At 38.6% G+C, this 18,701-nt stretch overlaps 1 protein-coding gene and 1 long non-coding RNA gene across 2 annotated transcripts in view; one reads left to right on the forward strand and one right to left on the reverse strand.

The window, feature by feature from the left end:
• Positions 1-7,923: 7,923 nt before the first annotated feature.
• The window catches only part of LOC137049548 (uncharacterized), a 51,583-nt gene continuing 40,805 nt past the window's right edge, over positions 7,924-18,701 (forward strand). Inside the window, exon 1 of the long non-coding RNA XR_010899638.1 lies at positions 7,924-8,003. This is a non-coding gene — a long non-coding RNA (uncharacterized lncRNA). The remainder of the gene's footprint in view (positions 8,004-18,701) is intronic.
• Positions 13,546-15,620, reverse strand: LOC137049926 (macrophage mannose receptor 1-like). The gene is made up of 4 exons (XM_067428672.1): positions 15,608-15,620; positions 14,430-14,759; positions 14,024-14,347; positions 13,546-13,910 (listed from the first exon to the last, which is right to left on the reverse strand). Exons 1-4 carry the CDS (start codon positions 15,618-15,620, stop codon positions 13,546-13,548), a joined length of 1,032 nt encoding a protein of 343 aa, XP_067284773.1.

Genomic DNA, 18,701 nt, shown 5'->3' on the forward strand with positions numbered 1-18,701 from the left:
TAGCGTTGTTAGATGCATATTTGACAGTGAGATTTGTTTCTCATTTCTCTCATTCATATTCACTCGCCTCCACAGTCCAAAAACATGTTGCTCACAAAACTCAAGCTCTGTTTTCCAGCTCTCTACCCCATGTAAACACAAATTGATTTGTGATTTTTCAGGTTCATTATGGTCTCAATCACCACAGAAAAATCTTTAGCATGAGCAAGCCACCATCATACAATGAAAATATATTTTAAATCTTAAAAAGCCAATATTTTCTTGTACTTTTGCACATGCAATTCCTATAAAACTGGTTTTACGTGACTGGAATGGAAATTCACATAAATTCATTGGCCAAATAATGCGGGATCAACATTAAAATACTGCATTTCGAAATAGCCTTAAGACTTAACATTATTCATGTAACCATGTGATAAGATCACTTGGTAATCTTCTTTGTTTGAAGCTACAGTATATGCTTGTCATGTAAAGCTGATTAATCCAGCGACTTTTGCATACACTTTTTAAAATAAAAGATCCAAAATGGGGTTTTGCAGTGAGAAAAACCTTCTTTGCTTCTCCAAAGAAACCTTCAGTGAACATTTCTTAAAATATAACCTTTTTTCTTAGTGTGAAGAATGTTTTAATAATCTAAAGAGCCTTAGGTGCAATGGAAAGATGTTAAAGGTTCTTAATGGAACCATCAATGCCAATACAGAACATTTATTTTTAATAAACTCAACAATGCATTTTCATTGAAAAAATCCACCTTGTACAGGGTCTCTCAATAATTAGAAATGGCCAAATTGCCCCCCCCCTTCCCTCCTGCACTCTGTTCTGCTGCACTCCATTATGCAGTGCTCTGTATGTTATTAGGATGACAAAAAGGTTTAAAAGTTATTTTTTTGTTAGTCTGGTCTGCCTTAGCACCCTAACAGCACTCGTCAATGTCAAAATGACTGGGATGGCCAAACAAATCAAATAAGCAAGGCTTATTGTTCACAGATGCATAGCGTGAGTTCCCTGCCAAAAGTATCAGTTTAACACTGAAAGAAACATGTAATACATGTTTGCTGTTTGGCAAAAGATATGTTAAAATCGACAGTAACATACAGGGATGCAAACTACTCTACTTTTTTCTTTTTTTGAAAATATGCATTTACATGATTCATGCAATTCCTAACTGAGTGTGACAAGAAACGTTTTATGTTTTCAATGCAAATTACATTTTAATGCAAATATTATTTTCATATGGTTCAAAATGATTATTTCCTTACTAGAATTTAGACCTAGAACATTCTATTTCTTTATGCTTTATAAAAAAAAAACTAAAAAAAAAAAAAAACACTGGTCCCACCCAATGTTCAAAACATGGCTTCTGCCTTGATATGAGCTTCACATTTCTGCTATTAAACCATCTGGAATGCCTTGTGCCATTAGGAGCTTTTGCACTGGGTAGTTATAGGAACTAGTCACCAGGGCTGTCCCCAAAAAACTAAATGTTTCCCCTGTGGCCATTTTTCTGATTGCATTCGCAACACCGGTAGGAACTCTAAAGTGACGTAAGCTGGCAGACATCATTTAAGCAGGGCATTCAATAATTGGAGGATGGAGGATGCCGGGATTGAGAAGTGCCTGGACTTCAGGTTCGGTCCATCTATCAGGTATGGAGTTAGTGTGGTAAGTACTTGTAAATGTGTTTTGTATGGCATGTGTTCCAATCAACATACACTTACATCACTGGTGTTTCCTGTTGTGTTGGGTTATACCTCCCTCTGAAGTAGGAGCTAATTTAGGGTATTTTCACACTTGGCATGTTTGGTTTGATTAATATGAACCCTGGTGTTATTGCTCTGTTAGTGCAGTTCATTTTAATAACGTTGCATCTGAACCCTGGTGCCACCAAACAATTTTGTTTCTAAGCACTCGAATCATGACAAAAAATGCCTGTTTCTACAGCAACCAGACTTTCTAACAGTAGCTTCAGTGACGCTATGACTTTGTTAATTAACGATTGGCACTTTCATTTAGAAGGTGGGGCCTAATTTCTTCAATTCAGATGTAATCAGAGTGCACTTTTTTATCTATATAAAGTCTCTGATAGACCCCTTTACAGCTGAAAAATCCAGTTGTGTACACATCCTTATGCCTTTAGGTATTTTTTTTTCTGGACCAAGTGAACTGAGCTACAAGTGTGAATACACCCTTAGTCCCCCAAAAGGCTTTCCTATGAATAAAATAATTCCCAGTTCCCATTTAAACACATCAAAATGCAATAGTGCAATAGCCACGTATAGTTATAGGAACTATGAAAACATTCCTCCTGTGTGAAAGCCCCTATAGATCTACTCAACTGAGCTGGTTATGGAATGGGTTTGTTTGTTTGAAGGTTTCTTAATGGAATAATTGATCACTGATGCCAAGGAATTGCATTGGAAATGCATCAATTTAACAGCTAAAGAAACTCTCTCTCTCTATACAACATGAGCTTCACGTTTCTGCTATTTAACTTTCTGGAATGCTGTGTGCCATCGATGTCCTCAGTTTGATCAATAACTGGGCTGATTATGGATGAATGATCTTGGAAAGGGTTTGTTGGTAAAGTTTTCTGTCCTTGCCCACTTAATCAGAGCTTTGATGAGCACTGAGATTGTGTCTCCAGGTGAGGACATGTTCTGTGTGAAACGACCTTGGCTGACAGCACAGTGCCTGTGGCACGACCACCTCCCGTTTCTGTGGAATGATATGGCAGGTGTAGGGTGAAACTCGAGGCTGTCAGTTTGCAGATCCGTGCCGTTTCCGAAGCACTAATCCCTGCTATCTCCACCAAGCTAATTCAATTACTTTGCCCCCCCCGTACAAACGAGATTCAGAGAACATCCCATCTCACGTCTCTCACCCCTTCTATCTGCCTCGCTTGCACTCAGATATGTCAGTCAGGAAGTACAGAGGCAGATGTCGTCTCGGGTAAGACCAGAATCAACAAACTTGTCTTTTGGAGGGATGCAGTTGCCATGGCAGCTAAACAACTGTAGTGTCTATAGACCTTGATCTGCTCTGGGAGTTTTTCTAAGGACGTTTTAACACTTGATTTGACTGCTTGATCTGAAAAAGATAACTTTGATAGCAAAAAGGATGCAATCGATGTCTGGATCTTAATATTTTGTTAATATTTTACAGTTTAAAAAAAAGGGGGTCCTATAATAATGCCCCTTTTCACAAGATGTAAAATTAGCCTCTGATGTCCCCAGAGTGTGTATGTGATATCTAATCTCAAAATATCCCACATATGATTTTTAATATAGCATGTTAAAATTTTCACTTTTTGAAGGTAAGCAAAAACACCCACATTTTGTCCCTTTAAATGCAAATGAGCTGCTGCTCCCGCCCCCTTTCTAGAAGAGGGAGGTGCTTCAAGAGCTCATGTTAGCAGCTCCAATTACCTCACGCTGACACACACTGAAAATGTCTGAAACTGTTCAGCCTTTTATGTTCAAACCGGAGTCAGACATTGATGCGACTCAAGAAGAAGAGACGACATGTAGAATGAGACGGGGCGCTTCTGAAGGGTTAGCTGATGAATTTATGAGTTAACTATCTTCAAGTCATCGATTAGAATATTCTGTCATGATAATCTATTGGACATTTGGTTGCTAGGCAACGTGGGGGAGAGGACGCTGGCGTTGTCTGTTCGCCGCTTCTCCACCCACAAATCATGTTAATGTACTATCAGATTTAGATTTCATTTTATTTCCTTATGTTTGTGACTAGTCTAACAGTCAGAGCTACAATTGGGGCTCTGCAACAGAGGACGTTGTTCGTCGTTTCGCCGTTTTCCACTGCTTCTCTAATGTTTATGTTTGAATTGCTGCGGTTGGTTCTGGTTTGGAGGACATTTGATGTTTCTCGCCGCGACTGCTCACTGGTGGTCTCCCTTGGGCATAAGCTGCATGGTGGCTGAAGTTTGCACCGGGCTAGCGTCATCTGGGCCATCGTAATCGGCGTCCGGCATGATGTTGGGATGTTCCGCTTCTCGGCTGCGCCGCTGTTCCGTCCTGCATTGCGGCCGTGGAGCGGCTTGGACATCTGCGCCGACCCCGGTGTGTCCACAGAAGTGCCCGGAAAAATGTTCTGCCTCCTGCATGGAGCTGCGGCGATCCCCATTGTTTGAATCGTCATGAAGACCCATCATCTGGTCTTCAGCTGACGTGCCTCAGCGATGTCATCAGGACACACTGCCGCTGGGAGAAATTTTAAACATGGAGTGGACCACAGTGTGCTGCGGAGCTAACAGAGACTTCCACCATCAGCTGTTTTCTGTCCACCATCAGCTCTGTTTCTGTTCACCATCAGCTCTGTTTCTGTTCTGTTTTCTGTGTTGGTTGATTGTTTGTAGTATTCTATTTTTTTACTTGTTATTCATTTTTTGTGTTACCCCCCCTTTGTTGCACTTTGAGATTCTTCGGAATGAAAAGTGCATTATAAATAAAATATATTATTATTATTATTATAATCTATAAACCTATAGATCTGACATTGTCATGACATTTATTTGTCCTGATAATCTATATCATGACGAAACTGTTGTAAGATGCACAGAGCCTGCATGAAGAGAGAACAGTCATAGTTTAATAATGGTTAACTTATGTTGCCATCTTGCTTTTGTGACATGCTATTAGTGTTCGTACTGTATTGAAATAAATGTGAAAAGAAGGGTGTGACAGCTTGAGGACTTCCAAATGTGCTCGACTACAACAACTCTTCATCTCCTCCACATGACCTTTGTTGTGTGTTCCCATGGGTGGGTTTATGTAAATTTTACAGTTAGTGATGTCACTAACCCAGGAAGAAGCTTGATTTAGTCCCTACCAAGCGATTTCTGTTAAAGAAAATATCTCCCTTTACTTTGAACTTTGAGCATTGTAACTTTGCAGATGTTGCTTATGCTCAAACAGTAACATTACACACTAACTAAAGTTAAAAGTAAGTATGATCATAATCAACCACCCCTTTAATGCTATTGTGTACTCATGCAAACTGATTTCTTTCTCGGGGGAATGAGAAAATATATACATTTTTCCTTCCATCTCATATTTTTCTATCACTATGTCTCTTTAGAGGCTCCTGGAAAACATTAATAAAAATTGTTAATAAAACTGATCTGAACCACATGTCGAATGCATCCCTTTTTGTAGTTGTCCTTTTTGACTACAACCAAACTTTTGCACAGACAGACTAGATAAAATGCACTAATTATGATTTTTTTTATCCCAAAATGCATATGCACTATAACTAAACCATTATGATACTCTAGTCTAAATACATCCATGATTTAAAACTGGAAATGTTTTCCCAAGCAGAGAGCTGTGAATTCAGATAAGTTTATCTTTCCCCTTCTGTGTTTCTTCCCCAACTTTGCTTCCCTCCCGACCCATGGAAAGCTATTTTTGTGTGTGTTAGTTTTGCCTAATAAGATTTAGCAACAGTGAAAAACAGAATAATTTAGAGTAGAAGCAGCGTTTTATTGTTTGCGGGACCTAGAATGGCCGTCCCCAAAGGAGGATGAGGCGGGAAATAAGTTTAATCTCCAGTCTTCCAGCTGCCAGATAGCGAAACAATTGCAGCTGAATATGAACGTACGATATATATTGTCAGTTGTTACATGAGACGTAATCTCTCCAGGGGACCTGCATGAAAGAGGAACTCATGAGTGAGAGAAAAGTCCATGCAAAACATGTTTGTGTCTTGTCAATCATCTTTTTCTTGTCCACAATATTCAGGGATGAATTCATCTCAAAGTTATATTGATATCTATTTTAGGTTTTAATGGATTATATTTTAAAATTTAAGAGTAAAGTTTAAAAATCAACCTTTAATTACCTTTTTACATCTAGCCAACATTAATGACTTTATTTGCATAGTGAAATCTGATTGGTTGCTTCATTGTATTTATTTGCATACTCAATTGTAATTGGTCTTTGTTTTGCTTGTATGTAATGTAACCATCTATTACACTATTTATGACTTTAAAGTAATGTATTTTTTTATTGTATATTGCAGTCTGTATTGTAAATGATTTATCTGTGCATATCATCATTATTTTTATTATTATCTCATAATCTTGAATCAGAATAACTTCCCCTCCTTCTTGTGGAATCTCTTCTCTGATGATGTGGGCGGGGCAACCTGTCACTCACATGAGATCGGCCAATAGCAAACCACAACCATCTAATCAAATCCCCACAGACAAACTCAAGCCCCGCCCTACATTTGCTCTTGTTCGAGAAGCATTTAACTCTCATATACGTTACAATATGGAAAGAAAAGACTAGATCAAAATTGGGTTCATGCCAACTTTAAGACTTCAGTTTTGCTGATTTCTTTTATGAAATGTCAGTCTGTTAGTTTGTTCTGTTATTTTTTCACAGCTTTGTGATTTCTCTCCCTAGGCTTCGGTACAAGACAGTGAACATATGAATGACTCCAAAACATTTAGAAAAACACCACACCTGAGACACGCGAGCTGTCAGAAATGTCATAGCTGTCAATCATTGCGTCTCCATGAATACCATTGAGACGGAAGCGTTACTGGTGCTTCATCTGGTAAATTACGTTCAGAGCACTTGGGATTTTACGGCATGTGAACACACACATGCTGCCTGGCACATGAGCATACTCTACCACTGCCTTCTGATAAAAAACATCATTAACTCTTATTGATAAAAATGCAAATGCTTTTGTTTTAAAAAAAATATATTTTGCATGATCATGAACCATTTCAATATATTTGTGCACCGTTAGAATTAAAAAAGCTGGGGTTTTTTTACATGTTTGTCTTTCTTTAGTGTGTAATGTTGCTGTATGAGCATAACAAAGCTCTGAAAAGTTCTTCTCTATATCAGTGTCACTGTTTCTAAACTCCCTGAAACTCCATTTTAGTCTTGAGTTTTCTTCCGGGAATGAACATGTCACAATATTCCTTATTTAAATAATTCCCATCCAAAATAAAGGGGCAGTGCCTGGTTGAGTTAGTTAGTAGTGCATTAGAGCCAAGCCTGCAGTCTCCCTCTTAGATACTGAAGCTTTCGCGCCTTGATCACCCCCCGGTGACCGGTCCAGTATAGCCGCCCCTCTGTGCTTTCTAATGGATGCGAGGCAAACTAAACAATACAATTACACTTCAAATATTTTTCCCCCAAAGTTAGTTTATGTCATTGAAGGGAGTTATCATCACGATGATTTCATTTCAAGTGTTCTTTTTTAAAATAAGTTAGTTATCTGATGCTATAAACACAAGGGGGGTGTGACGTCATGATTGACAGCTGAGATTGACGTCTTCTCTGAGGGAAGTTGTCACTGAGGCACTAATAGACATTTTTTGGGATTTTTGGGAGCAGATTGGAGCTTTAGCTTTAATTTCTACATTTCCATAACTGTTTATTTCACACCAACATAATTAATTGTTCTGCATCTGCGAGAGTGTGGGCGGGCTTTTGATATCGCAGCTGTACTTCCTGCTCTACTTCCTGATCTCTACTGCGCAGACTCGGTCCCAAGATGTCAGCGCCATGAAGGCCGCCTGAAAGCTTCAAATCTGGCAAGTGGAAACGGATGATTTCGAGTCGTCCATATTTTTTTACGGTCTATGATTAGAACTCACAGTTATGGTAAGGGGCAGGACATTTTCCAAACACACTTGACTGTTTGGAAAAAACATGCTCCAGCTGACCATTCAGAGCTTCTTGTGCTTTTCAGAAGGTGGGGCTTCATCGAGACAAGAGCTAAACATTCAAGCATGAAAACCTCTAGTAGAGCCCCAAATCCAGGCTTTTTTTATGTTGCTGTGCCTTTAAGACTTTGCATGTGAAATGAGCAGCTTTGTTTTGGTGTGTTTACTTGGAGTTGTGGTTTGTTTTTTAGCTCCAATAAAGTTTGTACCTTCTCATCTTCATATCTTACATTGGGAATCTTTTGAAGCATCTGCAGCGCTGTATGTGCAACACATCCAAGATCAGCACAAGGTTTGGCAAACTTTCCATGTTTTACTCTACTGTTGAATCACAGTATCCTACTTTCTTACCTCATATGATTGGCCAAGTTGAACACCAAATAAGAGTTGTTTATGTGCAAATATGGGTTGTCATGTGCTATTGTTTTGAATAGCCTATAAGTAAAATTTTTGCTGCTTACTTTGAATAGATGGTCTTTAGGGGCTGTTGAGGAAATTTAACTTTACATTTTCATTGTACATCTTATTTTATCCCAAATTATCAAGGTGACTTTGATTTGAATCTCTGTACAATGATAACAGTCTTTCATATGCAATTTCACATGTGTATCTCAACAAACGTATCAGTCATGCTTTTAAAGTGCTGGCATGAAACCCTCTTCTCATAGCCGTACGATAGGCAGCTACAGGCGCGCTGTATGTGGGCTCTCAGGCAGAATCTCACATCTTGACAGCATCGGTGAGAAATGGCCGCATGCTGCAAAAATCCCAAAGCTGGCAGAGAGCTGTGCTTGTGAAGCTCTTGTTTTTCATGCTCGGCTGCGGTCGTGTTCCCTTCATGCAAGCGAAACTGTGAAAAATGTACAGGGTTGTGTTTTTTTGTGAGTGTGTGTAAAAGCGGGAAAATTTTTGTAGAGACCCTCTGATTTATGACCTCAGATATAATGGAGATACAGAAAGGTTTGCAGAAATTCTGATGAATTTATTTCATATTTTCGTTGAAACTTTAGTTGGTGTGTAATGTCTATGTTTGAGCTTAAACAACATCTGCAAAGTTACGACGCACAAAGTTCAAAGCAAAGGGAGATATTTTCTTTTACATAGATCACTTTTTAAGGACTACAACAAACGTTTGGTAGAAACTACAACAAGCTTATTCACAAACCGTAGAATTTACATGAACCCGCCCCCGGGAACACAACAAAGGCCATGTTGAGAAGGAGTCAAGCACATTTGGGATTCGCTCAAGCTGTCATCCGTCTTTTCACATCTATTGCAATACTGTACGAACATGAATGCAATAGTATTTCATAAAGAAAGATGACAACCTAAGTTATAACCGTAATTAAAGTAATCTATACCTGTTCCATCTCCCTGCAGATATGCTCTGGCTCTGCAACAGTTTCCACACCAGCGATTTATAGATTATCATGACAGAATATGCTGATCGATATAGTTAACTCATAAATTCTTTCAGAAACGTCCTGTCTCATTCTACATGTCGTCACTTCTTCTTGAGTCTCTCCATCATTGTCCGACTCCGGTTTGAACATAAAAGTTGGAACAGTTTCTGACATTTTCAGTGTGTGTGTGTGTGTGTGTGTGTGTCAGCATAAGGTAATCAGAGCTCTTGAAGCTCCGCCCTTTTCTTGAAATGGGGTGGGGAGCAGCTGCTCATTTGCATTTAAAGGGACACACACAAAAATGAGAAATTATCTGTGGGGTATTTTAAGCTAAAACATGCACATTCACATACACACTCCTCAGAGACGTATTTGTCTTGTAAAAATGGATATTACAGGACCCCTTCAAAGCAATTTTTGTAGAAAATGTATATTTATTCTGTGAATCATCATTTTAGGACACGTGGGGGTTCTTGTTGGTTCACCTAATTACAATTTATATATATTATTATTTTTATTTAATCGCCAGCGGGTTTTTTTATTTCTTTTTTAAAGCTTATATCATGTTTACAACTTTCATGGCCCCCAGAATATTTTATCTGAACATGCAATATATCAAAAGAAATAACAAAGCCTTTGGTCTCAAACAAACAAACAACAAATGTTTTATTCTGGCTTTATGCATTTTTAACACTTGAATGTGGTAGGTTTTATAAAAAAGCTACATGTTTAACAAAAAGCTAAATCTTCACAGTCCTGTACCTAGTCCTGGCTATATGCTTCATTCAGTAACATTAGCCATTTTCATTTTCATTTATGTGCTGTTGAATGTCTGATGGTCGCATTATTTGACATGTGCATAAGCAATGCTTTTATCGCTCGTTTCTGCATCTTCTTTGCATGTGGTTTGATCTGGAGATTATGTACTTTTTCAGGAGATTAGCACCCTCTACAGTATAACAGTGACATTTCCGGCAATAGCAGGAAAGCTTTGTGTCACAAATAACAGGGGAAAAAAATCTATCAATGGTGGGGAAAGAGTTAATACTACAGTCTACTGTATTTATCTAGCTATGATAACTGAGAGTTAAAAATCTTAATGGTCCTAAAATAGTTTATTGCATTTGTTAGATTTATTCAATGTGGGTGTTTAAGATACTTGAACTGATTTAAGATCCTTGAGGAGAAAGGGAATTATGAAGACAAAACCACCCTTTGTTCTTAAAGAGTCATTGACCTTTTACTATAAAAATTGCAAAACTCATGTAAATCCCTTCGGCTTCGTCTCCTGTTGCTTGATGAATTCTGCCTCCCTCTGCGTTTTCTGACCTTCAGGCAATATTCAGGGTTATTGATTTAAGACTGACTGCTCTCCAGTGCTTTGGACTGTGACACTTTCAAGCTGCAGACCAAAGGATGCGAGAGCATCTCAGTAGAAAGTCAGAGCCTCCCTTTGAGTTCCCTGCCGATCAATTGGCAAAGTGGACATCAACAACCTTCCCGGAGAAAAATCCTGGTTTTACAACACAAGGCTGGTTTTTAGAAGGCTCTGCGGTACATTTTGTTTTTGTTCATGTAATTTATAATTGGAATGGAAAATATTACAAATGAGAATTCTTTTTAAAAAAATACAATTATAGTATCTCAATGTTACTAAAATGAACATGCTGTGCATGTCAACATTAGGCTTGCTCAAATCTCCACCTCTTTCCAGGATTACGATCAGCTACTTTAAAAGCTAGCTTTGCTTTAAAAGCAGTGGCCCGTTATCGTAATGACTCCAGACCTGGTCAAATGCAGGCCTCAGAGTACCCACGGCAATTTTCCACACAGAAAACTTTTCAGCCCTAACGGGATTTTTCCTCTAATGGCAGACACGAGGGACAGCAATGCGGTTCGGCTCCATTTACAAAGCGCCGAGAGCCTTTTCACTCCAAGCTCACTGCGAGTCATGACACATCTGCTGAGCGTTTTGTCATCAGTCACGCACTTTGCTGAAGTTTTAATGAAGGTGCTGCTTTTGGTCTCCGAGTCCAGGGGGCTGTTAGAGCCGGCGTGCCCGTGTTCTTGGCTTGTGCATTGATGATCCCGCTGAATAGGTATCTCTGAGCCGAACGGTTCAACCCATTTCGCCATGTTCCATTGTGTAATATCTCATTCATCTCTGAGTTGTGTGAGAGAGAAAGGTGGGGATGATTGAAAAACGAGATGTGGATGACATTGCTCGGTAACAAGAGCAGAGTTGTAAGAGTCGAGTGTGTAGATGCTCCGTATTTCGATGATGGTAGAGGAACTGAACGTACGGTAGAATAACCAGCCGTGAAGGTGCACAGCACATTGATGCACAGCCCACTTTAATGCGTGTCCTACTAACTTGTCGTGTGCTTGTCGTCTCACTTTTAAGCAGTGCTGCGGAGGCTACGTTAAATTAATAACACCATTTTAGCATTAACTAGCCTACTTTACAGCTCAAATTTAACATGCATAGAGGTCACTACAGTGGACAGGTAATTAAAAAGCCATTTTCTAGTGTTTGCATGAGTTCTGAAGGCATAATTGCCCATCAACTACTGGACACTAGTGCATCATACTATACACTGCCATCGAATGGCCAGCCTTTGTATATGAAATAGGGCTGCATGATTATGACAAAAATTATAATTGATGATTATTCCCTTGAAATTGTAATTGTGATTATTTTAAAATATTATTAATCTCAATTTACATTGATTGTTTTAAATAGCTTTATACCATTGTTTGAAGCAACTGCATACCATATTTTTCTATACAAATTAAAAAAAACAAGCTGAAAACACTCTTCCTGAAAAACTTTTATTGCTTTTCTGTAGCATTAATCCTTGAATGTCAACTATACATTGGTTTGATTTCTTCTTTTTTTTTTTTTTTTTTTTAATATGCATCAAATAATAGGGACTTTCAGGACTTTAGTATTTCCATGAAATTAGTTATAGGAACTAGACATCAGGGTGGTTACCTGAGAACTAAATGTAGGGTCATTTTCCTGGTTGCATTCGCCAGTAGGAACTCTGAAGGTACATAAGCCACACTTATTGTTGTGACTTTTATTTTGACGGCACAGCGGACATTTATTTTGCCGCTCTTATTGCTACCTTTCCCAAATTTTTGGGAATCCTCTCCAAAAAAGCTCTCGTGATATAAAAAACGTAAGAAAGAGATTTACTTTTGCTATGGTTAAATAAATGTTCAGTTGTATTTCCCAAAGATTTTTTAATTTTGGCAGATTTTTTTCTGTGTAGTGTTGATATGGCAACTAGTAAATTTACTAAGTTTTGTCATCCTGGCATATGTGAAAAGTTTTAAACCATGTGTATTACGACTAGCCCTACGTTAGGTTGTGCCCCGTGCACCCCTAACAGATTGCCTCAATTTTTTTATTTTATTTTGCCAACTTGTTTGGGTTTACAGATATGCTTGTTCCAAACCTCAACTAAAACCAAAGCTGAAGCAGAACAAAGCTTATATTTTAGTTTTTGTCCAACATTTTTCTCTCTGTCTGTTTCTGTCATATGTGTTCAGTGCTCTTGGATGTAGAATATTAAAAGCTACACTGTAAACCCAAATAAGTTGGCAAAAAATGAGGTAATCGGTTACAACAACAAAATGAAGTTAAGAAATTTTAAGTTAGTAGAACAGGCAGATTTTTTTTAAACATACATTTACATTTTATGAACTAATTGAGTAAGCTAATTCAAACATTTAACCTAAAATTATCATGCAATCTCAACTTAAATATTGGCTATCTTTAACTAGCTAATTGGTAACACAATGCTTTGATAGCATTAGAATAGCATGACAATTTCTGAATGAGTACGACAATACAGAACATTTAATAAACTGTATATCTGTTCTCAAACCAAGCTCATGTCTCACTTGTCATTATGATGGGAATGAACCCCCCCCCCCCCCCATTTTTTACTCTGATAGCATATATAATGGAGAGAATAGCATTTACTCTCCCTTTTCGAGTGTTTCAAGTTCATAAAACTCAAAACAGTGAAAAAATTCAGATTAAATGTGTCAGTTTAGTGAACTCAAAAGAAAAAGAAAGTTCTAAATAATCATAAAAGTAAAAAAAAAAAAAACTAATTTGTTTAATTTAAGTGAGTCCTACTTAAACCAATTCGTTATTTTGAGCATTAGGGATTACAGTAGTGCACTCTAAATGGATTGGAAAACTTTTTTTTATTTGACCACAGCCATTGTGATACTGAAATAATTCAAAAATTATTATTATTATTATTATTATTATTATTATTATTATTATTATTATTATTATTGAATTGCATTTATTTCATCACATTGTTTTTAGAAATGGCACTCAATAAATGTAAAAGAGAATAGAGCATACACTAAAGAATATTTTAATGATAGTTTAGTTAGAGCTCTATATTACACCTCACATAAGAATGTAAATTCAGATGCACAGTCTTTATCACTCCATTTGTATTGACCGTCCGCCTCCTTCTCTATGGCACCGCAGTGCTGGGAAATCTGATGTTCTGGTTGACTTCCTCCTTTCCAGTTGGTCCAGTTTCCCATATTAAGCCCATTGGTCCAAATCCAGAATCCAAAAAGTCGGCTCTGTCTAAGCCCCACCCACACTGGCCCAGAGATACTCCTCCTTTTTAACTCTAGCTCCATTTCTATCTGATCTTTCTCAGACTGAATGGACAGGAGTCCAGAATAGTTACTGTTGCAAAAATCCAGAGCTTCCTCCCAGGACATTACATTCTCACTGACATAAATTAAACTTTCTGAGGGAAAAAAATATATAACATTAACTAATTAAAATTAGTTGCATGATTTGATTGATATGCTAGAATTGGAAATGTTGAATTTTAAAGCATAAAATATTTTCTTAACTTACTGTAGCAAAGAGTAGAACCTTCACCACTGTTTCGTTTGACCCAAGATCCTGGTGGAGAGATTGAGAGGGATGTAAAGCATCCTTTAGATGAACTATCCTGTGTGTAATCAGAACGTCCACCATCAAGCCAATCAATGCTGTGATTATATCGGAGGCCGATCCAGAAAGAGTCGCTCCCATTTCCTGCTTTCATCACTCGATCATTCTCCATCTCATTTCTGATCCTGACTAAATCTGTGTGATTCTTTCTGCAGGACAGCTGAGCCTCAGTCCAGGTTTTGTTTTCACGGATTAAACTGTATCTGTATGATTGTTGCCCCGGATCTGTATCAATACAAGAATGGACAATAATTTTACTCACAATATTTAGACATTTATAAGATATAAACAGCTCGGGGATCATTACCTTGATCATGACACATGAAGTACATTTTTGTTGAAGTGCAATTGAAACACTCCCATCTTCCTTCAGTGTTTATAGCACCACAGCATGGTTCTGTATTAAAGGTGCCGCTGTATTTGGTGAATGTGACAGAATCACCATTTGACCATTTACAGCTGCTGGCACCAATCCAACCACTATTCTCATTACTCGGACCTTTGAGAATATCTTCTAACTCCTTATTCTCTTCTTCATTGTAGATTGTGGCGAGGTCAGTGTAGTTTTTTCTGCAAGCATTTAGTGCTTCATTTATAGTCATTGTTGTATCGATCAAGTGGAAACTTCTCAGTCGGTCTGAAGCATTTAAAAGGGGAACACCTGAGAAGAGATGTTCAGTTTATTTAGTCAAATACTGTAGACATCATCTCGACTTGAGGAAAAAAATCATATCTTTCAAAAGTATAAAACAGGAAAAGATGTCCACATCAGATCTATAAATGTAACCTGTGTGTGTGTGTGTGTGTGTGTGTGTGTGTGTGTGTGTGTGTGTGTGTGTGTGCGCGTGTGTGTGTGCGCATGTGTGTGTGCGCGCGCGTGTGTGTGTGCGCGCTGAAATCAGCACAACAGACAGATGATTTCTTTTTTATAGTTTTATTGTTTATTTAATACTTTCTGTAATTCACAGGGTTATCATTCAATAATTCTGAGAGTTAGATTTAGACATCTTCACTATATTCTTAACCTAATTTACAGAAATCAATCAATTTGCTAGTTTGACATATTTTCAATTAAATATGGTCCATTATAATCTAGTGCTGTCGATTGATTAAAAATAGTAATAAACTAATTAATCAATAATACATATTATTAGTTAATTAATCACGTTTTTAATATGTTTACGATGGTGTGCAGCTGGCACTCATTAGCTCATCACCGGTCCGCTCTCACAGTCCCTCGCCTCGCTGCTTGCCATATTTACATTGTAATAATTTAAAAGTATATTTTAAATATTTGACTTAATTGAATGTTTTAAAGCTCAGTAAAACTGATATTAATAATTTTTTTAAATATTAATGATAGACATTATTACAGTATAATTCAAAACTATACATTTAAAATTTTATTATGAAAGAACAACTTTTAATTTAAGTGAGCTTAAAACTATCTTAACATAAACCCATTATAATAAATGTCATATTTACCTGTGGCCTTCATGTATAATCAATAATTGAATAAAATTATGAAACACTTTACAGTCTTACCTGCATAAATTATAAATTGAATATAGAATATAAAAATATATTTAAAATGTATATAAATATAAAATTTTAAATATATATTAAAGCAAGTTCCCTTTCATTCAGTCACTCCGAGAAACGTCAGTGACTGACGAATGGGGGTTTCGCCTAGAAGCCAGAAAACGCCCAATGGCAGTGCCAATGCCATGGGCATGCAAAATTTGCATAATGTAACTCCGCCCCACCACGTGGGTACATAAGGAAGTATGCTGACATGATCGCATTATGTTTCTGCTCTGGAGCCGAGAGCATCTCTTCACTCCTGCAAGCCTGAATTCTGAAGTCCTCTCTTCAGTCTTCGAGACGAGCGGTTCTCCAGGGTGTTGGTGTAACGCGCTTTCCAGCGATCTCACATTGCCTGCCTGCTGATATGTGCATTGATCTGCAACAGCTGTGGGTGTTTTCCCACTGCACTTCGGCACTCTGCAGAGCTTTCCTCTCACAAAAAGAGCTTGCGTGTGGCATGTCTTTTTCAAGACGGTTTGTCCGCGCACTTCCGGGTTCGATCGATATCCGTTGCTGTCTTTGGGCGCATTCACTGCTCGACGTGTTTGGGCTTCAGCACGTTCGGGCAGTGTTTGTGGATGTGCTGTGTTCCCTCTGTGGGACCATGACCATTGCGATGTTGTGGTCGAGACTCAATGAGCCAGGCAATGTCCACAGCTGTGGTCCGGGAAAGACACCTGGCCTTACCTGGTTGATGTGGGTAGGCTAAGCAAGCCCACAGTAATGGACCAAGCTCAGATGTCTTCACTTGCTCGTCATTCCACTCCTCAGATTGGATACGTGCGATATTTTCCTCAGGTGAGCTTTCCAGAAGCCCTGAGCTCCTCCAGCACTGTCGACACCGACACAAGTAAGTCTGCCCTATCTAGCCCAGACCATTGTGTCCGGCCAGGTGCCTCCATGTGCATGGTTCCCCCTCTGAGCGACGCCCACAGGTGTATTTCTACTGTAAGCCTCCTTGAGCAGGTGCCTTCTCTTGGCAAACTTGCCACCCCTGTGGTTAAAAATCCACCTTCGGCTGGTTCCCCAGAGTTCTTCCATATGCAGCCCCTAGCGGGTCATATGTGTATTCTCTAAGTTCTCCCTATGGGTAGGTATCTTAGCATATTTCCACCTGGAATATGCTTCCCAGTTTACCTTGGTAATCCTGTGATAGGTGGGAGTCCTTTGTCCATACTAGTCTTACGACAGGGCACTTGTGCTTACACAGAGCACTGGAAGACAGCTGAGTCGCGTGATTAAACTGGGACCCCCATTCGTCAGTCACTGACGTTACTTGGAGTGACTGAACTAAAGGGAATGTCTTGGTTACGTATGTAACCCTTGTTCCCTGAGGACGGAATGAAGACGTAACGTCCCTCTGCCACTTCCGCTGTACCGCTGAAACGGCCGGGAGTTCAGTCTCGGCTCCGAAGCAGAAACATAATGCGATCATGTCAGCGCACTTTGTTATATGCCCATATGGTGAGGCAGAGTTACGCTATGCAAATTCCGAATGCCCATGGCATTGCCATTGGCCGTTTTCTAGATCTCGAAGATCATTGGCTTCTAGGCAAAACCCCCATTCGTCAGTCACTGACATTACGTCTCGATTCCCTCCTCAGGGAACGAGGGTTACATACGTAACCAAGACGTTTTCTCTTTTATTTTTGTTGTGATAAACATTAATGACAGACATCATTAGTGCTGCTGTGACTTAAGGATCTGATGCGAATCTGACGTAGTCTCATTTTAAAAATCTCAGACAAAACAGATGCTGCGTTAATTGAGTTATATATTTTTAACGTGTTAACTTAAAAAAAAAAATAATTGCATGAATTAATGCACTAATTTTTACAGCACTGATATATTAATATACAGCAGTGGCCAAAGTGATGTCTGGCTTAAAAAAATCAACATCTTCCTATCCACCTTTATATGAACATTATTTAAAAAGTGTTCAAAATGTTTTCAAGTCAATTGTTTTAAAGGTCCCATGGCATGACATTTTTATTTTATTCATTTTATTTTTGTTTTTCAACATTAATATGAGTTCCCCTAGCCTGAATATTGTCCCCAAGTGGCTAGAAATGTTGATCGTTGTAAACCGAGTTCTGGCTCTTTCTCTGCGTTTGAGAAAATGAGCTCAGACGAGCTGATCTTGAATTCTCCCGTTATGACGTCATAACAGAAAACGTTTCCTCCCCTTCCTCTGCTTTTCCCGCTCAGAGAATTAGTTAAATTTAATTTAGTTTATCAGTCGCGATGTCAGCACAGGCTTTACTATATGGATTGGACAGCACCGCCACAAACATTGAGTAACAGTGTTCATTAACTCCTTACCAGTCAAAGATCGTATACGGCCTCAGATTACTGATGTCAGCATTCATTGCACGTTAAAATATAACATAACTCTCAAGTGCTGGCTTTCTAAATATATATTGGTTATTTGTATACTCGGAATAACGTATGAGCAGCTATCTTTTTACTATGAGTATGTCTAAATGCTTCATTTGCCAAATCAGGGTGTGACAGGCAAGGGGTTAATGCCTGATCTGGGATCAGTGATTTCTGATGTGTAGCTTATCATTCAAGTTCACACAGACTTTCTTTCTAAGTCGTTTAATACTGTCAGTCCCGCCGCTGGCCGTCTTGATAAATCATTGAATCAAGCCGGTGACTAGAATGATCAACTTCACGTCGTTTCTGTTAGTAGCATGAAACAAATCTGTTATTTAAATGATTAAACTTCAGAGAGCGATTAAAGGACACTCTTTATGATGTTCGGATCTGTCAATCACACGTGTCACTTGTCCAAACTGCCGTTTGAATGACGCTGTTAAACTGCTCAACTGAAGCTCTTACTGTATTCATGTCGAAGTCGTGTTTGTTGTTAGTTGTGGTGAAGCATTTTGTGAGCAAAATAACGTTGCAAAGTTCACTCGTGTTCATTCAGAGCTCTCAGATACAAACAAAATAAACTCGCGCTCACATCGCTCTCAACAACTCGGTA

This window comes from Pseudorasbora parva, chromosome 20 (assembly GCF_024679245.1).
Source record: "Pseudorasbora parva isolate DD20220531a chromosome 20, ASM2467924v1, whole genome shotgun sequence".
Taxonomy (NCBI): domain Eukaryota; kingdom Metazoa; phylum Chordata; class Actinopteri; order Cypriniformes; family Gobionidae; genus Pseudorasbora; species Pseudorasbora parva.